The sequence below is a fragment of the Gopherus flavomarginatus genome, chromosome 4, assembly GCF_025201925.1.
Source record: "Gopherus flavomarginatus isolate rGopFla2 chromosome 4, rGopFla2.mat.asm, whole genome shotgun sequence".
Lineage (NCBI taxonomy): Eukaryota > Metazoa > Chordata > Testudines > Testudinidae > Gopherus > Gopherus flavomarginatus.
In genome coordinates this window covers 217,021,188-217,041,383 of record NC_066620.1, presented here as the reverse complement: position 1 = coordinate 217,041,383, position 20,196 = coordinate 217,021,188, and the positions used below count along the sequence as shown (strand labels likewise).

The 20,196-nt window shown below is 63.9% G+C and overlaps 2 protein-coding genes across 22 annotated transcripts in view; one reads left to right on the top strand and one right to left on the bottom strand.

Moving 5' to 3' along the window:
- Positions 1-927: 927 nt before the first annotated feature.
- Positions 928-11,597, bottom strand: KHK (ketohexokinase). Of its 20 annotated transcripts, none has more exons than XM_050951518.1 (9): positions 11,232-11,597; positions 11,124-11,159; positions 10,446-10,646; positions 9,350-9,466; positions 7,554-7,688; positions 5,836-5,908; positions 4,921-5,067; positions 2,436-2,524; positions 928-1,216 (listed from the first exon to the last, which is right to left on the bottom strand). In XM_050951518.1, exons 3-9 carry the CDS (start codon positions 10,535-10,537, stop codon positions 943-945), a joined length of 927 nt encoding a protein of 308 aa, XP_050807475.1. In that variant the 5' UTR covers positions 10,538-10,646; positions 11,124-11,159; positions 11,232-11,597; the 3' UTR covers positions 928-942. The 20 variants fall into 20 exon arrangements, with proteins under 20 accessions (XP_050807475.1, XP_050807471.1, XP_050807490.1 ...); XM_050951514.1 differs by lacking the exon at positions 11,124-11,159 and adding an exon at positions 11,052-11,087 and having other exon boundaries at positions 10,446-10,683; XM_050951533.1 differs by lacking the exon at positions 11,124-11,159 and adding an exon at positions 10,648-10,719 and having other exon boundaries at positions 10,446-10,610; positions 11,340-11,548.
- Positions 11,598-12,794: 1,197 nt separating this feature from the next.
- The window catches only part of LOC127048810 (cGMP-dependent protein kinase 1-like), a 93,548-nt gene continuing 86,146 nt past the window's right edge, over positions 12,795-20,196 (top strand). The window contains exons 1-3 of one of the 2 annotated variants that reach the window (XM_050948802.1): positions 12,795-13,328; positions 13,970-14,063; positions 15,968-16,115. The gene's annotated coding sequence lies outside the window, so the exon portion shown is untranslated. Of the gene's footprint in view, positions 13,329-13,969; positions 14,064-15,967; positions 16,116-16,970; positions 17,266-20,196 lie in introns of those variants that run through there. The other variant, XM_050948803.1, reaches the window with a different exon arrangement.

Sequence of the window (20,196 nt, the reverse complement as noted above, 5' to 3'; positions counted from 1 at the left end):
CAGCAGGGCCTGGCACAGGCCCTCTGTCTCCAGCAGCCCTGAGTGGGAGAAGGGTGGTGCCTCCATCAGCTGTACCAGGGGTTCAACCCCTGACCCCCTCAGTGACTGGCACAGGAGTTTTGCCCTACCCCTGAGATGGACATCACAACTCCCAGTGCACCCCTAGCCAGGGTCCAGCCCAACCCCAGACCTGCTGCCATGAGGTGGGCAGGAGGCCAGGCCCATGCAGCCAGCTGTGACACTGCCCCACCCTGGGTGAGCCCAGCCAGGGGGCCTTCCAGGGCTCTCCTCGCTCCGTGGCCCCAGGCCAGTCCCTCTGCTCAGCCCGTGGCCACCCCCTACTCCCCTCAGGCCAGACTGAGCCCTGCCTGCCCTGGGCGCTGGGCTGAACTGGCAGGCGTCATGCTGAGCAGAGCCCCCGGGGAGCCAGGCCCCAGGAGCACTTGGACATCCCCCGTCAGTCAGAATGGAGCCTGGGAGCCCATCGCACTGTGGACCCAAGGGCAGAGCGGGAGCCCTCACCTCCTTTGGCTGGCCCCACCTGCCCCCCACCCCTCACCCTGCCTGCCAGGGGCTCGAGGAGCCGGCTCTGCAGAGAGGCAGCTCTTGGCAGGGCCCACCGTGCAGCTCCCCCCAGCTGCTGTGCTTCCTCTAAGGCGCGGAGCCATGGGGAGCCCCAGCTGTGGGGTCTAGGTCAGAGCCAACCCCAGGCAGCAGGGTCTGCTGTGCCCAGGCGCGGCTGCGTCCTGGCTCTGGCTGCCTACCCCCTGGGCGGGCGCTTCCCCCACAGCTCACACGCTGCCACACGTCTGCCCAGCTCGGCAGTGCCAGAGCAGCACTAACGGGGGGCAGACTCAGAGCCCGCCAGGCCCCCGGCGCTCGCCTGCCAGCCGGACTGCACCTGTGCTGAGAAGGAGGAGTGCTGCAGCCGTTCCCAAGCGTTTATTGACTACGCAGGACGGGGAGGGGACCCGCAGGGCCAGGTACAGTGCCCGGGGAGCTGGCACTGCGGCACCCAGCGGGCAGCGCCAACAGCTCAGCCCTCGTGCCCCAGGAAATCCCGGCCAGTTGGCACCAGCTGCCACCTCCTGGTGCAAAGGGGGCATCTCCCGCCGTGGGCGGCACTCTGCTCACACGATGCCGTCGTAGCCATGGACCCCACACTTCCTGCCGGCCACCTGGCAGCCAAAGGTCAGCGCCTCCTGCAGCCTCTGCCCTGTCATGGGAGAACGAGCTGCCTGTCAGCCCAAGCCTGCCCCGGCCCCCTCCAGTGAGCCCTGTGGGGAGGGCTCCCGGCCCCTCCAGTGCGCCCTGCGGGGCGTGGCCCCCTCCCCCTCCAGTGAGCCCCGTGGGGAGGGCTCCCGGCCCCTCCAGTGCGCCCTGCGGGGCGTGGCCCCCTCCCCTTCCTGTGTGCCCCGTGGGGAGGGCTCCCGGCCCCTCCAGTGAGCCCTGCGGGGCGTGGCCCCCTCCCCCTCCAGTGTGCCCCATGGGGAGGGCTCCCGGCCCCTCCAGTGAGCCCTGCGGGGCATGGCCCCCTCCCCCTCCAGTGTGCCCCATGGGGAGGGCTCCCGGCCCCTCCAGTGAGCCCTGCGGGGCATGGCCCCCTCCCCCTCCAGTGTGCCCCATGGGGAGGGCTCCTGGCCCCTCCAGTGCGCCCTGCAGGGCGTGGCCCCCTCTCACTCCAGTGAGCCCCGTGGGGAGGGCTCCCGGCCCCTCCAGTGCGCCCTGTGGGGTGTGGCCCCCTCCCCCTCCCGTGTGCCCTGTGGGGAGGCCCCCAGCTCTCCAGGGCACCCCATGGGGAGCCCCCAGCCCCTCCCCCTCTAGTGTGCCCCCCGGGGAGCCCGCAGCCCCTCCAGTGCACCCCATTGGGTGTGGCCCCCTCCCCCTCCAGTACACCCTGCGGGGAGGCCCCCGGACCCCCCAGTGCGCCCCGTGGGGAGGCCCCAGCAGCAGCGCTGCCTCACCTCTCGACAGGGCCAAGAGAACGGCAGCATTGAAGGTGTCTCCAGCGCCCAGTGTGTCCACAATGGTCTCCGGGGAGAAGGCGTCTGAGTGGACGAGCTCCCCGTCAGGCCCCAGCGCATCAGCCCCTGCCTCAGCCCAGGCGCAGATCACGGTGGCCCTGGGGGGGCAGCCCCACAGCGTGACCCCACAGCCAGCCTTGAGCACCGTCCGCCCCCCGCCGCTTGGGGCCAGCTGCCCCGCACTGCTCCGAACCCACCACCCATTTCCCAGCAGCTGGCGAGCAGGTTACCGTCCAGAGCCGGCTCCGGGCCCTGCTCCCCCCGCCTCAAGCAGCGGTGGCTAAGGAGGGCTGGAGGCTGCCGCTGCTGCGCTGCTTTGCCCAGGGCAGGGCAGTGTGTGCCGGGGGTGAGTCCCTGGCCCCCTGAACCAGGTTCATCCTCCCAGTTTGGCCCCATGTGGCCCAGGCCTACCCTGGTCTCACACGGCTGTGAAGCCCCTTCACGGCCTCAGGCGCCGAGTGGAACCCAAAGGCCTTCGCCACCTCCTTGCTGACAAATACCTGCCGGGAAAGAAAGGGAGTGAGAGGGCAGGGCCAGGTAGCCAGAGCCCATGAACAGTGCCAGCACCCCCAGTGCCCAGCACCATGCCCCCACCCCAAGGCCAGTGCCCCTCAGTGCCCCTCCGCCAAGACCCCCACTGCCAGCACCCCCAGTGCCCAGCACCATGCCCCCACCCCAAGGCCAGTGCCCCTCAGTGCCCCTCCGCCAAGACCCCCACTGCCAGCACCCCCAGTGCCCAGCACCATGCCCCCACCCCAATGCCAGTGCCCCTCAGTGCCCCTCCACCAAGACCCCCACTGCCAGAGCCCCCAGTGCCCTTCAGCCAGCACCATGCCCCCACCCCCAGTGCCCCTCCGCCAAGACCCCCAATGCCAGTGCCTCCAGTGCCCTTCAGCCAGCACCGAGCCCCCACCCCAATGCCAGCGCCCCCAGTGCCCCTCCGCTAAGCCCCCACCCCAATGCCAGTGCCCCTCAGCCAGCACCACCCCCCACCTCCAATGCCAATGCCCCCCAGTGCCCCCCAGCCAGCACCAAGCCCCCACCCCAAGGCCAGTGCCCCTCAGTGCCCCTCTGCTGAGACCCCCAATGCCAGCACCCCCAGTGTCCCTCAGCCAGCACCAAGCCCCTGCCCCAATGCCAGTGCCCCCCAGTGCCCCTCTGCCAAGACCCCCAATGCCAGCACCCCCAGTACCGTTCAGCCAGCACCAAGCCCCCGCCCCAGTGCCAGTGCCCCCAGTGCCCCTCCGAGCCCCCCATGCCAGCGCCCCAGTGCCCCTCCGCTGAGCCCCCACCCCCAATGCCAGTGCCTCAGTGCCCCTCCGACAAGCCCCCCATGCCAGTGCCCCCAGTGCCCCTCCGCTGAGCCCCCACCCCCAATGCCAGTGCCCCTCAGTGCCCCTCCGACAAGCCCCCCATGCCAGTGCCCCCAGTGCCCCTCCGCTGAGCCCCCACCTCCAATGCCTGCGCCCCCAGTGCCCTTCAGCCAGCACCATGCCCCCACCTCCAATGCCAGTGCCCCTCAGTGCCCCTCCGACAAGCCCCCCATGCCAGTGCCCCAGTGCCCCTCTGCTGAGCCCTCACCCCAATGCCAGTACCCCTCAGCCAGCATCACCCCCCCACCTCCAATGCCAATGCCCCCAGTCAGCACCAAGCCCCTGCCTCCAATGCCAGCACCCCCAGTGCCCCTCCGCAGAGCCCCCCCATGCCAGTGCCCCTCAGCCAGCACCCCTCCCCATCCCCAATGCCCCCCAATCAACGTGCCCAGCAGGAGCCCAGGCCCCAAGCCCCAGCACCCTGAGCCATGCAGGCTCTGGCGTCTGATTGGCTAGTGGGACTGCTCAGCAGGCCAATCAGCTCCCCTCCTCACTGGCATCCCATGCACCTGTCATGTCTCCCACAGGCAGGTGCCCACCTGGACACCCCTCCCAGAGCAGTGAGCTGGTGCCAGCTGCCCAGAGCGCCCCCCGTCACCTGCAGCGCCCCCAGGGGCATGCCCCAGCTGTGCTGCTCTCCGGCTCCCCCCATGCAGGGGCCCCACTCTGGGCTGTGACACCTCCCCCATGGGGGCCCCTTCCAGGCAGCAGGGCTCTGCAGCAAGACAGGCTGTAAGCCGAGCTCCCTGCCCCCCCCCGCTGTGACCCCCTGACCCCAGCTGCCCCCAGGGGCAGGGGATGCTCATGCAGCAGGCAGGACCCTGACAGATGGGGTTCAGAGAGGATCCCCCACCTCATTAATGCAGCTGAGGTCAATGCTGCCTCCCCCTGCCAAGGCATAACCCACCCACCCAGCCAGAACAATCTGGCCCACCCCAGCCCGATCGAGCGTTTTGGGTGCAGTGAAGAGGCTGCTCAGGCTAGAGGCTGCAGGTTCATGCCCCCCACAGCGGTGGGAGGAGGAAACCAGGGGTCACACAGGGCTGTGCTTGCCTGTAATAAGACGCAGCTTTGGGCTACTTGTGTAATTGAGGTAATGCATATTCATAAATTATGCAGTTTAGAGCACTGGCTCATTTACATATACCCTCCAGATTCTTGGACCTCAGCAGGTTCCCACTGCTCCTGCTCACCTCCACCCGATAGTGTTCCCCTGTGCTGACACAGCCACCCCGTCCTCTCCGTGTCATACCCCAGCCCCATCAGAGAACCCTGGACGTGACCTGCTGGGCCTGCCAGGGCAGCCTGGTCCCTCCAGCCCATTCTCTAGGGCTCTGTCCTGCCCAGTGTGAAACAACCCGGCCAGACCCACCTCCCTGGCAGGAAGGGTTCCCCAACAGCCAGTGGGAGCTCAATTACAGCTGAGCTCTCCCCACCACCCCCAGAGACCCCTGCAGTGTCGGGCCCATGCCAGGACCCAGGAAGAGGGGTCAGTGGCAGGGACATGCCCCATTATTTCCTACCACGTCTCCGTAGCCGAAGAGCTGGTACAGCTCTTCCCGGGGTTTCTCCACCTCCACCGACGTAGAGACTCTCTGGTGGGCTGGGCAGGTCCGGTTATACTCCTCCACGCGCTGGATCATTTTCACCTGCTCTGCAGCGTTCCTGCCCTGGAAGCAGGACAAGCTCTCAGCAGAGCCAGGGCAGTACCCCTGGTCCCTCTGTGCCCACAGGCCTGGGCACAGCACACCAGCCTGGCCTGGGGCTGGGTGCCACGGCAGGGACTAGCGACCCCAGCCTAAGCCACCTGGCAGTTTCGTGCTGCATGGGAAGGTGGGCTGGGCCGTGTGGCCACAGAACGGGATTGTCTACACAGGGCTACCCAGCACCAAGCACTCAGTCCAGATAACAGCGTCCGCACATGGAGCCAGTCAGAAGCAAGGTCCACACGGAGCAGCCTGCGAAGATGGAAGTGTGGAGCAGAGAGCAGCAAGCCGGCACATCTGCCTCCCATCCCACCTCCAGGGCCCCGGCCAGAAGCACTGGGGCCAGGCTCTATTCTGGGTCACTCAGGCTCCTCCCCATCACTAAATCTGCTGCTGCCACTCCCTTGCGACTCCGAGCCGCCCCTTCCTTTCTGTGCCAATGAGCGGGTGCTTGGCCAAGCCTTTGTGTCCTGCGGGGCTACCGTAACCACCCCCCTCTGGTCACCCCAGCCCTATTCCGCTCCTCACCAGCCTGCTGCCTGGCCCACTCCTCATCTTCACTCCTGGCCCCACCATGACATGGCCCCGGGCTGGGCAGCACTCCCGTGTACGTGCCATCCCACTCCTCTGATCTGCCTTCGCCTCCTCACGCTGGACACTGCCGGGGGTAGGGACCCATTGTGCGCAGTCAATGGCACAAGGGGGGCCTCGCCGGCAGGACAGGGGACTCACCTCCCAATGGATCCACTTGTACTGGGTGAGGTCGACCTGCTCGAAATCCTGGGCTGTCACATCTGGCAGGTTTCTAACCCATGGGGGAGGGGGAGAACATGGGGAGTCAGTGGGCGGGTGCACGGGGCCTCTCCTAGCAGAGAGGTTAGGGCTGAGGGGGACGGGGGGCGACTTTAGCCCATGCAGTCAGTGAGCCACTGGGGAATCCGGGCTAGTGGCCCCAGCTCGGTGGAGCCCAACACACAGCATGGCCTGTGGCACTCACAGCCCCTCCACACAGAACCCCCAGCCTGCCCCAGAGGACACCATGGTGCCCTGTGCCCTTGGGCACTGCTCCCCCTGCACGCTTGGCTGGCGAGGCCCCTGCCCACACAGGGCTCCTGGTGGGGTACAAAGGCCAAGCAACAGGGCAGACAGGCGTGATCGTGTGGGGCTCTGAGGGGCTGGACTCTGCCCAGCCGGGCTCACACCCAGCCAGCGGTAACCAGGCACCGATTCAATGATTAACCACAGCCTCTGGCAGAGGGGATGAAGGCCCCAGACCCTGACCTGATCTCAAAGGGCATCAGCCAGACTTTGATCACAAAGCTCCCAGGGATGGGGGTGCCCGCTGACGCCCTTCAGCGAGGGGAACAGAGCTCAGTGGCACCGAGCCCACAGGAATCACTAACCCCCGCCCCCACTTCTCCGGCTGCTGGATCCTAGCTCGAGCCTCCTGCCAGCAAAGGATTAACAGGCTCCCAGACCAAAGTCCTGCCGCCTGGTCCCAGCGGGCAGGAGAGACGGCCCTGTACGGGAGCTATATTAACTGGAGGGGCTGGGAAGCTCCTCTGATCCCCTCCTGTGCCGAGCAGCCCCACAAAGACGGGGCTCACCACCAGGGGCAGGCAGTGCGGGCACCCCAGCTCGCCAGCCCTGCTCCAAGCACAGCGCCACACCACCCGCCAGGAAATGGAGGGACGGGGCTGGTGTGGGCCAGGCGAGTTCCCAAGGGAGCATCCCATCCCGCGGGCAGTGGGGACCCAGCGAAAGGCCCTGACCCAGCCCTGCGAGTGCAGGGAGGTCACTGCTACAGCAGCCAGCCCAAGGGTCCCCCTCTGTACGCCTACCACCTGCAGAGAGGGCAGGCACAGGGAGTCACGGGGCAACCCCCATAAGCCCTGGGGGCACAGCGGGTGTCACACATGCAGGTTTCCCCCCCAAAGACCATCGAGATATGCCGATTATGGCAGTGAAATTACCAGTGCTGATTGGTCAGCCAGGATTAGCTGATTGGCGTCTGTGTGCAGAATCAATGGAGGAATCAGTCAATCAGCCATGCGGGATGGGTCCCCTCTGACAGGGCAGCGCTGAGGCGAGACCTGAGGGCACGGGCCCCCGAGCCCCCGTCCGTGACAGGCAGGACCTGAGGGCCCGGCACTGAGGTTCCCCCCGCGGGAGCCGCCTGCCTGCCAGGGGGGATTGGCACGACGGCTCGGTGGATGTGACGGCCTTACGTGTCATAGAGCGTGACCGTCCGCGAGCCGGTGGTGCTGTTGACAAGGCAGCAGGCGCACGGCATGTCCCCCCGGCTCTGCCACGCCACATGCGCTACGTCCACACCCCTGCGCCGGAAGTCTGCCACGATGAAACTTAGCGAGGGAGGGGAGAGAACGGGGAGGGAGAGAGGGGTTAGATCCTGGCGGGCACAGCGGGCGCCGGGCACAGCCCCTACGCACCTGTTTGTGTGCAGGATGGTGCGGGTGCCCCGGCTCGCGCTGATGATGACGATGGAGGTGGGGAAGGAGCTCTCGGGGTGCGAGACCAGGTGGGTGAGCTCCACTGCATAGCGCCGCAGGTCGGCCAGGACGAAGCTGCCGGGGAGGGGGCGCAGAGAGGGTTAGCGCAAGAGGGGAGAGCCGCTGCCCTGCAGAGCCTGGGCGCCGGAAGGGAGACAGCAGGTCTGGGGGCCCAGTCAGTCCCCAGCAGCGATTGCACCGGCCCCTCTGCACCGGGAGCCCCACAGACCACGATTGGCCAGGGCGGCACCCAGGCTACAACCAGAAGTGGGGGTGAAAGGCTCTCCAGAGACCCCCCAGCAGGAAGATGGGGCCAGAGAGGGGAGGGGTTCTCCAGGAAGGGCTGGGGGCTCAGGGAGATGGGGCCGGCGGGGGTGTTGGGGTGTCTCCTGGGAAGGCCTGGGGGCTCCATCACTCCCCAGAAGGGAGATGGGTCCAGCGGGGTGCAGGGGGTGTATCCCCAGGAAGGGCTGGGGGCTCTCTCACTTCTCATTAGTGAGATGGTTGTGACAGGGGGGTCTCCTGGGAAGGGCTGGGGGCTCTGTCACTCCCCAGCAGGGAGATGGGGACGGCGGGGGTGTTGAGGTGTCTCCTGGGAAGGGCTGGGGGCTCTGTCACTCCTCAGAAGGGAGATGGGTCCAGCGGGGAGCAGGGGGTTTATCCCCAGGAAGGGCTGGGGGCTCTCTCACTTCCCAGCAGTGAGATGGGTGTGACGGGGGGTCTCCCCAGGAAAGGCTGGGGGCTCTGTCACTCCCCAGCAGGGAGATGGTGCCGGCGGGGGTGTTGCGGTGTCTCCTGGGAGGACTCGGGGCTCCGTCACTCCCCAGCCGGGAGATGAGGCCAGAGGGGGGGTCTCCCCGGGAAGGGCTGGGGGCTCCGTCACTCCCCAGCAGGGAGATGGGGCCGGCGGTAGGGGTCTCCCTGAGGGCCCTTTGGCTGTGGATATACCCACTTGCCTGGCTGATGCTCTGGAGAACAGACTTTGAGCATCTCGTGTCCCCTGGTCCCAGAGGAAAAGGCTGGATGGGAGCCAGGGGAACCCTCTCATTTTGTGTCCATGGTGATGTAATTGACAGGGACCACGGGGGAGCATGGACACATCAGGTTATGGTGGGTCACACCCTAATGGCAGCTGGTCACACCACTTAGCAAGCAGATGTGGATTTCAGAAAAGCAGCAGCACACCTACCCCCCTGCCGACGCTGCAGCAGATCCCCTGCACCCAACCCCTGGTGCCCCTTGCCAGCTGGAAACGCAGCCCCTGAGTGAGGGCAGTGCTGCCGAGGAGCTGGACAGCCCAGCCAGTGGGAACAGGCCTGATAGGGCCCAGCTGGGGGGTGCCAGAGCAGGCCGGGTAGGAATCCAGGGGTCACAAGACTTCAGAGCACACAAAACTCAGGGTAAAGGAAGCCCCCGGTCTGATCTGCCCCCCTCCCCTAGCACAAGGAGGCAGTCAGAGACCCCGTGATCAGCGGAGGCATCACGTCTCCCCATCCTTGTGGGCTCCCCACCCCCAACTTGCTGGGCCCTGTCACCTGGAAGGAAGGATTCTCTCTCATTCCAGCGTGCTGGGGGCCAGGGCACCTGCCACGGTGCATAATGGTCCCCTGAGCTGTACCAGTGGGACTGGCACTGCCTGTGGCAGGATACCCGAGGCGCTGGCTTGGGCACCCAGGCTCCTGTCTCACTGCAGGCACGCTGACCCGCAGTCCTCCCGCCCCAGCTCCATCACTTACTCTGCTGCGTGTCCTGGCGCCAACGAGCCCATGAAGGCGCAGGGTGCCCCCAGCAGGGACAGCACAGTGCAGGAGTTGGAGGCATTGCCCCCCCGCTGCCAGCGCTGAGACAGGCACCTGGAAGACAGACAGCCATGACAGGGCATGGCCGGGCCCCGGGATCCCAGCTCTGCGCGGGGCCCGTCATGCCTGGAACAGGGCTCTTAGCTGGGGGTGGGATCGCAGAGCCAGCCGGGGGTTCCCTGCTGGCTGACGGGTGTGGGGTGGGGCAGAGGAAGCTCATGCCACCCCCTGCCCCATGTGCCAGGGCAGCCAGTTTAACGGAAGGCTGCTGCTAGGGCTGGTCATGCAGGGAGCGCTTGGGGCTGGGTTCCCAGGGCAGCACCGCGGCCAGTGCACAGGGCTGGCACCATACAGGGGGAGCGAGTCGGAGGCACCCAGGGGCCCGAGGGGGTCTGGGCTGCTCTGCCCGGGAAATTGGGCTGCAGGCGAAGCCATTTCTAGATGGTCGAGAAGGCGCCCGGATTTCCTCCTGGCCAGAGTCTCATTGCCAGCACTGCCAGGTCCTGCTCCTGCCAGCTGGGTACTCTCCAGCCACCTGAACACCGGGTGGATTTTCCTGGCCCAGAGAGGGCCTGGGGCTAGCATTTGAGCATGGGCCTGAAAGCCAGAGCCCTGATCCTACCCTGGCTCTGACACGGAGGGCCAGTGCCAGGCTCCTGGGGGGGGGGGTGGTGAGAACAACCCAGCTGGTCTGAGATGGGGCTGATGTGATGGGGCTGCCTGGCGCTGAGGGCCTGGCCAAGTCCCTTCCCTCCAGCCCCACGTCCCCAAGTCCCAGCCCCCTGCGCCTCACCCCTCCCAGCTGGAAAACGGAGCTGGGGAGGCTCAGAACCACACCAGGGGAAGGGCCCTGGGAACGTTATCTGTGACTGGCAAAGGCAACTTCCCCTGCCCACTCGTGGGACCAGCGCAGGGCTCCCAGAGCCTGCAGCCCAGGGGCTGGACCGGCCAACACACCCAGCCCAGCTCAGCCCCTCTGTGCCCTCAATCCAGCCTCCCCTCTCCCCTCCCCAGGGAGCCGAGCCCCCCGTACCTGGTGTCCGTGTCCTCGGCCGGGTACACGTCCACCACGCTGATTATGTCCAGGCAAACCAGGCCAATACACAGGATGCGCTTTTCCTCCATGGATGGGTTGCCCCTCCGGCACCAGCTCCCCGGGCACTTACCCCCGACCCCCCTGCACCAGCTCCCCAGGCACCTACCCCCTGCCCCTCCGGCACCAGCTCCCCGGGCACTTACCCCCGACCCCCCTGCACCAGCTCCTCGGGCACCTACCCCCTGCCCCTCCGGCACCAGCTCCCCGGGCACTTACCCCCAACCCCCCTGCACCAGCTCCTCGGGCACCTACCCCCGACCCCCCTGCACTAGCTCCCCAGGCACCTACCCCCTGCCCCTCCAGCACCAGTTCCCCGGGCACTTACCCCCGACCCCCCTGCACTAGCTCCCCAGGCACCTACCCCCTGCACCTCCGGCACCAGCTCCTCGGGCACTTACCCCCGACCCCCTTGCACCAGCTCCCTGGGCACCTACCCCCTGGCCCTCCCTCTGCACCAGCTCCCCGGGCACCTACTTCCGACCCCCCTGCACCAGCTCCCCAGGCACCTACTCCCTGCCCCTCCGGCACCAGTTCCCTGGGCACTTACCCCCGACCCCCCTGCACCAGCTCCCCGGGCACCTACTTCCGACCCCCCTGCACCAGCTCCCCGGGCACCTATCCCCGACCCCCCTGCACCAGCTCCCCGGGCACCTACTTCCGACCCCCCTGCACCAGCTCCCCGGGCACTTACCCCCGACCCCCTTGCACCAGCTCCCCGGGCACCTACCCCCGACCCCCCTGCACCAGCTCCCCGGGCACCTACCCCCGACCCCCCTGCACCAGCTCCCCGGGCACCTACCCCCGACCCCCCTGCACCAGCTCCCCAGGCACCTACCCCCGACCCCCCTGCACCAGCTCCCCGGGCACCTACTTCCGACCCCCCCTGCACCAGCTCCCCGGGCACCTACCCCCTGCCCCTCTCTTTGCACTAGTGCCCCAGGCACCTGCCCACGACCCCCCTTTGCACTAGTGCCCCGGGCACCTACGGTCCTGCCCCCTCGGTACCGCCGCCCCGACCCGTGCGGTGCCCAGTGGCTGAGTCAGGCCCATCCGGACCCCGACAAGCTCCCCCCCGCAGCTGCCTAGCCCCGCCCCTAGCCCCGCCCCTTCTCTGCATGGCCCCGCCCCGCCTCCGATCCCGTCCGCAGCTCGGAGCCCCTCCCCCGCCGCGCCCCCAGAGGCCCCGCCCCAGCACGTGACACGAGCGGCCGGCGTCACGCGAGGGAGGGGTGGGCGCTCGGCAATGGCGCTGGGTTACGCCGGCCTGACCCGCCCCGACTGGGGATGGAGCTGAGACTGCCCGGCCCGTGCCCCGCCCCCCCGCTCGGCCTGGGCCCCGCCCCAGGGACTGCCCCCCTGTGCCCCCCTGCCTGGCCCATGTCCCCCCCTAGGGACTGCCCCCCGCTCAGCCCGTGCCCCCCCCCCAGGGACTGCCACCCCCGTGCCCCCTTCTGTTCCCCTGCCCCCCCAGGGACTGCCACCCCCGTGCCCCCTTCTGTTCCCCTGCCCCCCCAGGGACTGCCCCCCTGTGCCCCCCTGCCTGGCCCATGTCCCCCCCTAGGGACTGCCCCACCTGGTCTGTGCCCCCCCGCCCCAGGGACTGCCCCCCTGTGCCCCCTGCCTGGCCCATGCCCCCCCGGGACTGTCCCGCTCGGTCTGTGCCCCCCCCCCCCCGCTCGACCGATGCCCCCCCACAGGGACTGCCACCCCCGTGCCCCCTTCTGTGCCTGTGCCCCCCCAGGGACTGCCATGCCTGGCCCATGCCCCCCCCCAGGGACTGCCCCCTGCTCAGCCCGTGCCCCTCCCTGGGACTGCCACCCCCGTGCCCCCTTCTGTTCCCCTGCCTCCCCAGGGACTGCCATGCCTGGTCCATGCCCCCCTGCTTGGCCCATGCTCCCCCAGTCTGTGCCCCCCCTGCCCCCAGGGACTGCCCCCCCTGCTCGGCCCGTGGCCCCCCCAGGGACTGCCCCCCCGTGCTTCCCCCACTTGGCCTGTGCCCCTCCCAGGGACTGCCCCCCTGTGCCTGCCTGGCCCGTGCCCCACCCCCAGGCACTGCCCCCCCGGTCTGTGCCCCCCCCGCTCGGCCCGTGCCCCAGGGACTCCCCCCCCGGCCCGTGCGTCACCCCAGGGACTGCCCCACCTGGTCTGTGCCCCCCCCCACCCCCAGGGACTGCCCCCCCTGTGCTCCCCCTGCTCGGCCAGTGCCCCCCCCGATCAAGGATGGCGGTAGGGCTGACTCCCCCTGTCTGTGGCCCCCCAAGGCCGAGGGTGGCGCTGGGGCTGACCCCCTCCCGCTGAGGATGGCGCTGGGGCTGACCCCCTCCCCCGGCCTGTGGGGCCCCCCGAGCCTGTTGCAGACATAGCCCAGGTGCACTATGCGTGGGCTCTGGCCATGGGTTCACAGGGGCCCTGCACCTGGCTTGAGTCTCACACATGCGTGTGACACGTGTTGTGTAAATTCCCCCATTGTTTTTTCTGGCTCCCTCACAGGGGGCCCAGCAAAGCCCATGTGTGTGGGGGGGAGGTGTTGGAAGTGCGGAAGGCTGCCCGTGTAACCTTAACTGTGCCCATTGTGCGCTTACCCAGCACAGCTGTGAGCTGCAGGGTCCCTGGCATTCTCCAGGTCTACACTATCCACTGACATCGGTCGAATGACCTCGCTGTGGGTGAGAGAAATCCATCTCCGTGGTGCAGACAGCGCTGTGCCCATGGAGACTTCTCCCGCCTCTCACAGAGGTGGATGAACTACGCTGGCAGGCGGCGCGCTCCCATCCGTCAGCGCAGGAGCGGCTTCGCTGAAGCCCAGCTGCAGTTTTAGGTGTGTGTTAGCCTGCCCTTACAATCTGCCAGCCTCGGAGGTTTCTGGGGGTTTGGTGGGGTTACCATGGAGAAGGACACAGAGGGAGCCCAGCGCCTGCGTCCGGCCCTCAGGACCAAGGCCCTGCAGGGGAAAGGCTCTGTGTCCAATTCCCCACCCCCAGGAACCAGCCTTTCTTTGACATGTGGATGTCCTGGCCGGCTGCTTTGGGTCCCCTGGCTAGCCGCTGAGAGGAGCTCCCAGCACAGACCTGCCCCTGTTGTAGGCCAGGCCTATTCCCGCCCCCTGGGTGTGGAAGTACAAGCTCAAATCCTGCTCTGCCTCTGTCCCAGCCCTGCAGAGTGGCTGGGACTGGCAATGTTCACGAGCTGGCCCTGCCTTCTCCTTTGGATCTCTCCTCTGAGGTCCTGTGTCACAAGGCGGGCCTGGCAGCCAGGAGGTGGGGCAGCGAAGCGTCTGGAGGCACAAAGGTCCAGGCTGATAAGAGACTTGTTTATCCAGGACCTCGTGCCCAGCCTCCAGATGGCAAATTAGGCAAGGAAGTTGTCTGCCTTCCAACTCCCTTTGTGAGTCCCAGCCCCCTGCAGGCCATTTCCAATTCACACTAATCCCTCTCACTTCACCTCCCCTTCTCTATTTCTAGCTCTTCTCTCCTTGCCTCTTGCCTGTACAGTGTTGCTGTGAGCTGCTAGCCAGCTGCTGTGTTCCACCCAGAGGTGGCTGCATTTCTCTGGCAGGTAAGTAATTGTCTGCAAAGCACTTGGGGATCCCAGGCACTATATAGCTGGGAGGGATCATTATGTCTCCCACAGCCACTGTTTCCTGTTCTCTCATGCCCCCCACCTCCCTGAGGAGTTGGAGAGCTGGGATCTAGGAAGTTATCCCTCTGAAATTAGACTGTCCTCCATGGGTAGGGCCCCTACCAAATTCACGGTCCACTTTGGTCAATTTCAGAGTCATAGGTTTTTAAAAATCATAAATTTCATGATTTCAGCTATTTAAATCTGAAATGTCACAGTATTGTAATTGTAGGGTCCTGACCCACAAAGGAGTTGTGGACAGGTTGCAAGGTTATTGTAGGGTGGGGTCACGGTACTGCTACCCTTCTGCGCTGGGTGTCTGGCCAATAGCAGCTGCTCTCCAGCCTCCCAGCTCTAAAGGCAGCACAGAAGTAAGGGTGACGATACTGTGACCCCCCTAAAATAACTTTGTGACCCCTCTTCAGCCCACTTTTGGGTCAGGACCCCCAGTTTGAGAAACCCTGGTCTCCCCTGTGAAATTTGTACAGTATAGAGTAAAAATACACAAAAGACCCAGTTTCACAGTCCACGACGTGTTTTTCATGGCTGTGAATTTGGCAGGACCCTACCCATGGGCCTGCCCGTTTCCCTGTGTTTGAATTCCCTGCTGTTATTCCCAACAGCACCCTGTCCAGCCTGTCTCCTGGTTCCCACTCGGCCCCATGGGATTGCCATCCACACTGAGGGCATCCCAGGCTCAGACTGGGGAGAGGGGGCGGAGCTATGGGTTAAAGTGGACCGTCACTGCAGCTGGGGGAGCACTGCAGGTCCCTACAGCCTAGCAGAGGTGGCCCGAGCCCTCCAGGGCAGCTGCTAATGGGCCCCTAGAGAAGGGGCCTGCAGTGACACGGGCTGGAAGGAGACGCAAAGGGCTCCCCCATGCACATGCTCCAGGCCAGAGCAGAGCAGCTGCTGGGAATCAGGAAGGCCATTTCTGTCCATGAGACAGTGTGGCAGTTAGCTGCTGCGGGGGCGGGGTGCTATCACATAAGAACAGTCACAATGGGTCAGATCAAAGGTCCATCTAGCCCAGTATCCCGTCTTCCCACAGTGGCCTGTCACAGAGTGTGGGGGAGTCCAGCCCTGACCCCTCTTCCTGGGACTCTCAGTGACTCTCAGCCAGCCAGTAAAACGGAAGGTTTATTGGACAGTAGGAATGCAGGTTACAGCAGAGCTTGTGGGCACAGCCAGGACCCCTCAGTCAAGTCCTGCTGGGGTTCAGGGAGCTTAGACCCCAGCTTGGGGTGCCCTGCGTTGCACCACCCAGCCCAAACTGAAACCCAAAATCCCCGCAGCAGCTCTCTCCCTCTCCCCTCTCTTCTTCAGTCTCCCAGGCAGGTGTGAATTCTCCCAACCCCCATCCTGGCTCAAGTTACAGAACAGGTAGATTTCTTCTCATCCCGAATGTAACTCCCCTGCTCTGTCACATGGCCAGTGCCAGGTGCCCCCGAGGGAATGAACAGAGCAGGGAATCGTCCAGTGATCCATCCCCTGCGCCCATTCCCCACTCCTGGCAAACAGAGGCTGGGACACCATCCCTGCCCAGCCTGGCTAATAGCCATTGATGGACCCGTCCTCCAGGAATTTATCTAGTTCTTGTTTGAACCCTGTTCTAGTCTGGGCCTTCACAGCATCCTCAGGCAAGGAGTTCCGCAGGTTAACTGTGCAGCTGTGTGAAGTACTTCCCTATGTTTGTCTTAAACCTGCCTGTCAATGTCATTGGGTGACTCCTAGTTTGTGTGTTAAGTGACGGGTAAATAACACGTCTCTATTCACTTTCTCCACCCCAGTCATGGTTTTATAGACCTCTGTCGTATCCCCCCTTCGTCGTCTCTTTCCAGGCTGAACGGCTCTAATGTTTGGAGTCTCTCCTCGTGTGGAAGCTGTTTCATGCCCCTGATCATCTTTGCTGCCCTTCTCTGAACCTTTTCCAGTTCCGCGGCATTGTTTTGAGATGTGGTGACCACGTCTGCGTGCAGCATTCAAGGGGTGGGTGTCCCGTGGATTTATATAGTGGCATTAGGATATTGTCTGTCTTCTTAGCTATCCTTTGCCTAATAGTTCCTAAAGTATTCTTAGCCTCTTTGACCGCAGCTGCACATCGAGCTGAAATTTTCAGAGAACTATCCACTGTGACCTCCAGATTTTTCCTGGTTGTTACCAGCTAATTTCAACCCCATAACTGTATGGGTATGGTTGGGATTATGTTTCCAATGTGCATTTCTTTGCCATTTGATTGCCCAGCCATGCAGTTTTGTGACTCTAACTCCTTGCACTCAGCTGTGAACTTAACTATCTTAAACAATTTTGTATCATCTGCAGACTTTGCCACCTCACTGTTTACCCCCTATTCCAGCTCATTTATGACTATGTCGAGCACACATACCCCTGGGACCGCCTATTTACCTCTCTCCAGTGACTGATCCAGGAGGGGACCTTCCCTCTTGCCCCATGGCTCCTTAGTTACCTTAAGAGCCTTTGGTGAGGGACCTTGTCAAAGGCTTTCGGAAAGTCCAAGTCATTCCTAAAACTATTACAGGAAATTCTTAGTCCATCCCCAGGCTATTCCCTGATGCCCCAGTGCCAATATGCACCGTCCCCGCGGGCTCCATCGAGCAGCTGTGATGTGCTGTCACAGCGCCCCGTCGGCTTCTTGAGACGGAGCCACTGGCCCATGTAGCCAGGAAGAGGCAGTGTGGTTTAGGGTTTGGAGCATGGGGAACTGGGAGTGTTCTCACTGTGTCCCCCCAATCTCCCCCCCCAAAAAAACCCTTCTGAGCTTCAGTTTCCCCACCTGCTCTGCTCCCCCCAGGGCTGTGAGACCTGGCTGGCTGTGTGCTAATTGCTGGCAGTGCTGGGCTGAGGCAGATGAGCCTGCTTTCCTGCCAGCCCCCAGCGAGGAGCTCCCCTCCCTGCCATCGCACATGAGTCAGAGCCTGGCTCTTCGCTCTGTCAGCATGTGGGAGGGAGGAGAGGCAGCAGACCGGGCTTGGCTGGGGAGATGCACCTGAGGGAGGGCTTGGCTTGGCCCGCCCATGGTTAATGTGTCAGCGGGCTGCCTCCAAGGGGCCCTGCGGCTAGGCCAGGGGCTGGAGGCCAGGAAGCCCTGCTGGGGAGTGAGGAGTGCAGCTGGGCACAGGTAGGTCGGCTCTGTGCCGGGGGCAGAATCAGGGATGTGGGGGGAAGGGGTCTGGCTCTGCATGGCAAGGGGGTCCGGGGGGTCCTGCAGCCAGCGATGCTGTGGGAGGAAAGTGCAGCCCTTTCAGTCTGATTGCTGCAAGTGGGCAGGAGCAGCTGCCAGCTTGTGGGGGTGGGGGTTAGTCCGGACCCTGGCACGAGTGGATGCTTGTGTCTGTGGGGGGAGATCTCGGGGCATTGGAGGGGCACCTGGGCAGGTGTGCCTGTGTCGTGGCATGGGTGTAGACACGTGTCCGTGTCCCTGGCCCCAGCGGGCCCCGCACGGCGGCATGGGAGCCCTGCGCAGGGCACTGCTTCTGCAGGCGTTTCCTTCCCACTCACCCTCCCTCGCTGACCTTTGCCTTGGAAGGAGCTGGCCCTTGCTGTGCTCACCGGGTGGGCCCCCGCCCCAGCAGGACATGCTGTGCTGCGCTGGGGCAACTGCAGGGCTGGAGGTAGAGCCCACCCGTGCCAGGTCCTCCCCAGCACCCCCAGGGGAGCTGGTGTGATATGGGCAGGACAGTGAGGGCAGCTCTGCTGGGCCCGGTCCTGGCTGCCTGACGGGTCTGGCTGGGAGGAGTGGGAGCCAGGCTGGGATCTTGGGGTCTGAGCAGGGGCCCCCTGGCCCAGGCCCAGTAGCCCACCCAGTGTGGCTGGGAGCTGTGCACAGCGGACACAGCTCAGGCCTGGAGGGACGAGCTTTCCAGATTTGAATGAAACCCCCATAAAGCAAGTGCCTCATCCTGGGGACATCCGGGGTCTCCCAGGACCTGCCAACCTGCACCTGGCCTCTCCGGTCCCCCTCAACCACACACAACCCTGGGCAACCGCCACTCTCCCCTGGCCAGGACCATCTGCTCCAGGGCCAGCAGCAAACTTCCCTTGGTACCAGCCCCACGGCACCATGGGCTCCAGTCTCTGCTCCCACTGCCTCCAAGTCCAGCTCCCCAGGCCAGGTGGGCCCAGGGTTTGCATCGGGTCGGAGTCCTGCCCAGCGCCGTTCCCAGAGCAGGTTGGGTGGAGACGCTTGACAGGAACCCCCCAGGCCCTGACACCCCATTGCCGGCCGGACGTGGTCCAGTGTCAGCTGCCCCCCGCTGGATGGGATTGGACCTTCCTCTGCCAGCGTGAGGGACCCTGGCCCATCACCTCTGGGCTGCAGCCCCTGCCTCGCCGAACGGCGGTTTGGGACTCCACCCACTACTGCACCCAAAGGACTGGGTTATTGTTATGGTCGGTGTTTTAATGGGGGCTTAGCCCCCGATGTCTGCCTGTTCCCAGCCCCTCCCGGACCAAACCTGCCCCTCCCCAGCCCCCAGATCAGTCCTTCCCCCACAGGGGTGGGCACCATCCTGCGCCCCTTGCTGGGGTGGGGGAGGGGGCAGGGGCAGGGCCCCCTGAGCTACTTGGGTCCTTTTCTTCCCCCTCCACGGAGTGAGACTGGCCCCACCTGGCGGAGGGTGGGGGGGTGGAGAGCTCCACCTGCAGCAGCTCTGATTGGCTGCTCTTCCCAAGGGGCGGGGCCAGTCAGAGGTGTGTCCCCTGGCGCTGTGCTGCCCGCTGGCTACTCAGACCTTGTGGGGTGGGGCTATGTGCCCCTGTGACGTTATTGATATAAACTGGGACCATTTAGAACATGGTTTGCAACCAAGGTCCTGTAGTGGCACCAAATCCTAGGTAAAGGGGGTCATATAAGGTGTCTAAGACCAGGTTATGGGTTGCTGGTTATGATCATGGTGTCTATATGTCTGTATCATTTTGTAGTTGAAGTTATGAGTATTGGCTCTATACTTTCTGTATTTCAAATTGATGCTGTAGTTCTGGGTGATACCCCAGACAAGTGGGTGTTAGCTCTGCCTAGCCTGCTTCATGGCCCATTAAGGACCATCAGCTACACAATTGACCCATTGAGAGGAGGCAGATACGCCTTGTGACTCAGCAGGGTGTGCAGGAACTGGCCCATGTGACTGCAGACTCCATCTTGCTGTAATTTTCCACAGTAAGAACAAAGAAGTGTTCTTACACCTGGAAGAGCCTATATAAGGCTGATGCCTCATCTCCATCTTGTCTTCAATCCTGTTTCCTACCTCTGGAGGGACTTTGCTACAAACTGAAGCTCTGCACAAAGGACTGAATGACCCATCCCAGCGGGGGATGCTCTCCAGAGACTTGATTTAAACCTACAGTTTACTCCATCACTGCTACCAGCCTGAACTAAGAACTTTGCCATTACTGTATGTAATTGATTCCATTTAACCAATTCTAGCTCTCAGCTCTACCTTTTTCCCTTTATGAATAAACCTTTAGATTTTAGATTCTAAAGGGTTGGCAACAGCCTGATTTGTGGGTAAGATCTGATGTGTATATTGACCTGGGTCTGGGGCTTGGTCCTTTGGAATCGAGAGAACCTTTTTCTTTTACTGGGGTGTTGGTTTTCATAACCATTCATCCCCAGGACGGGTGGCACTGGTGGTGATACTGGGAGACTGGAGTGTCTAAGGAAATTGCTTGTGTGACTTGTGGTTAGCCAGTGGGGTGAGACCAAAATCCTTTTTGTCTGGCTGGTTTGGTTTGCCTTAGAGGTGGAAAACCCCAGCCTAGGGCTGTAACTGCCCTGTTTAAGCAATTGGTCCTGAATTGGCACTCTCAGCTGGGTCCCGCCAGAACCGCATCGTCTGTGGCGTAGTCGTGCTAGGATCCACAGAACCAGGTCAATTAAGCTTTGGGTCAGAACCCCACGCTGTCCAAATTTGAAATTTGGGATTGAGAGTTTGGTTGGTTAAAGATCAGTGACCATGAGCCAGAAAGCATCAGCAAAAGCAATGAAACTGCAAGCCCTGATGGACAGCCTGCAGTTTGAATATGAGCAAAAACTGGCAGAAATTCGAATGAA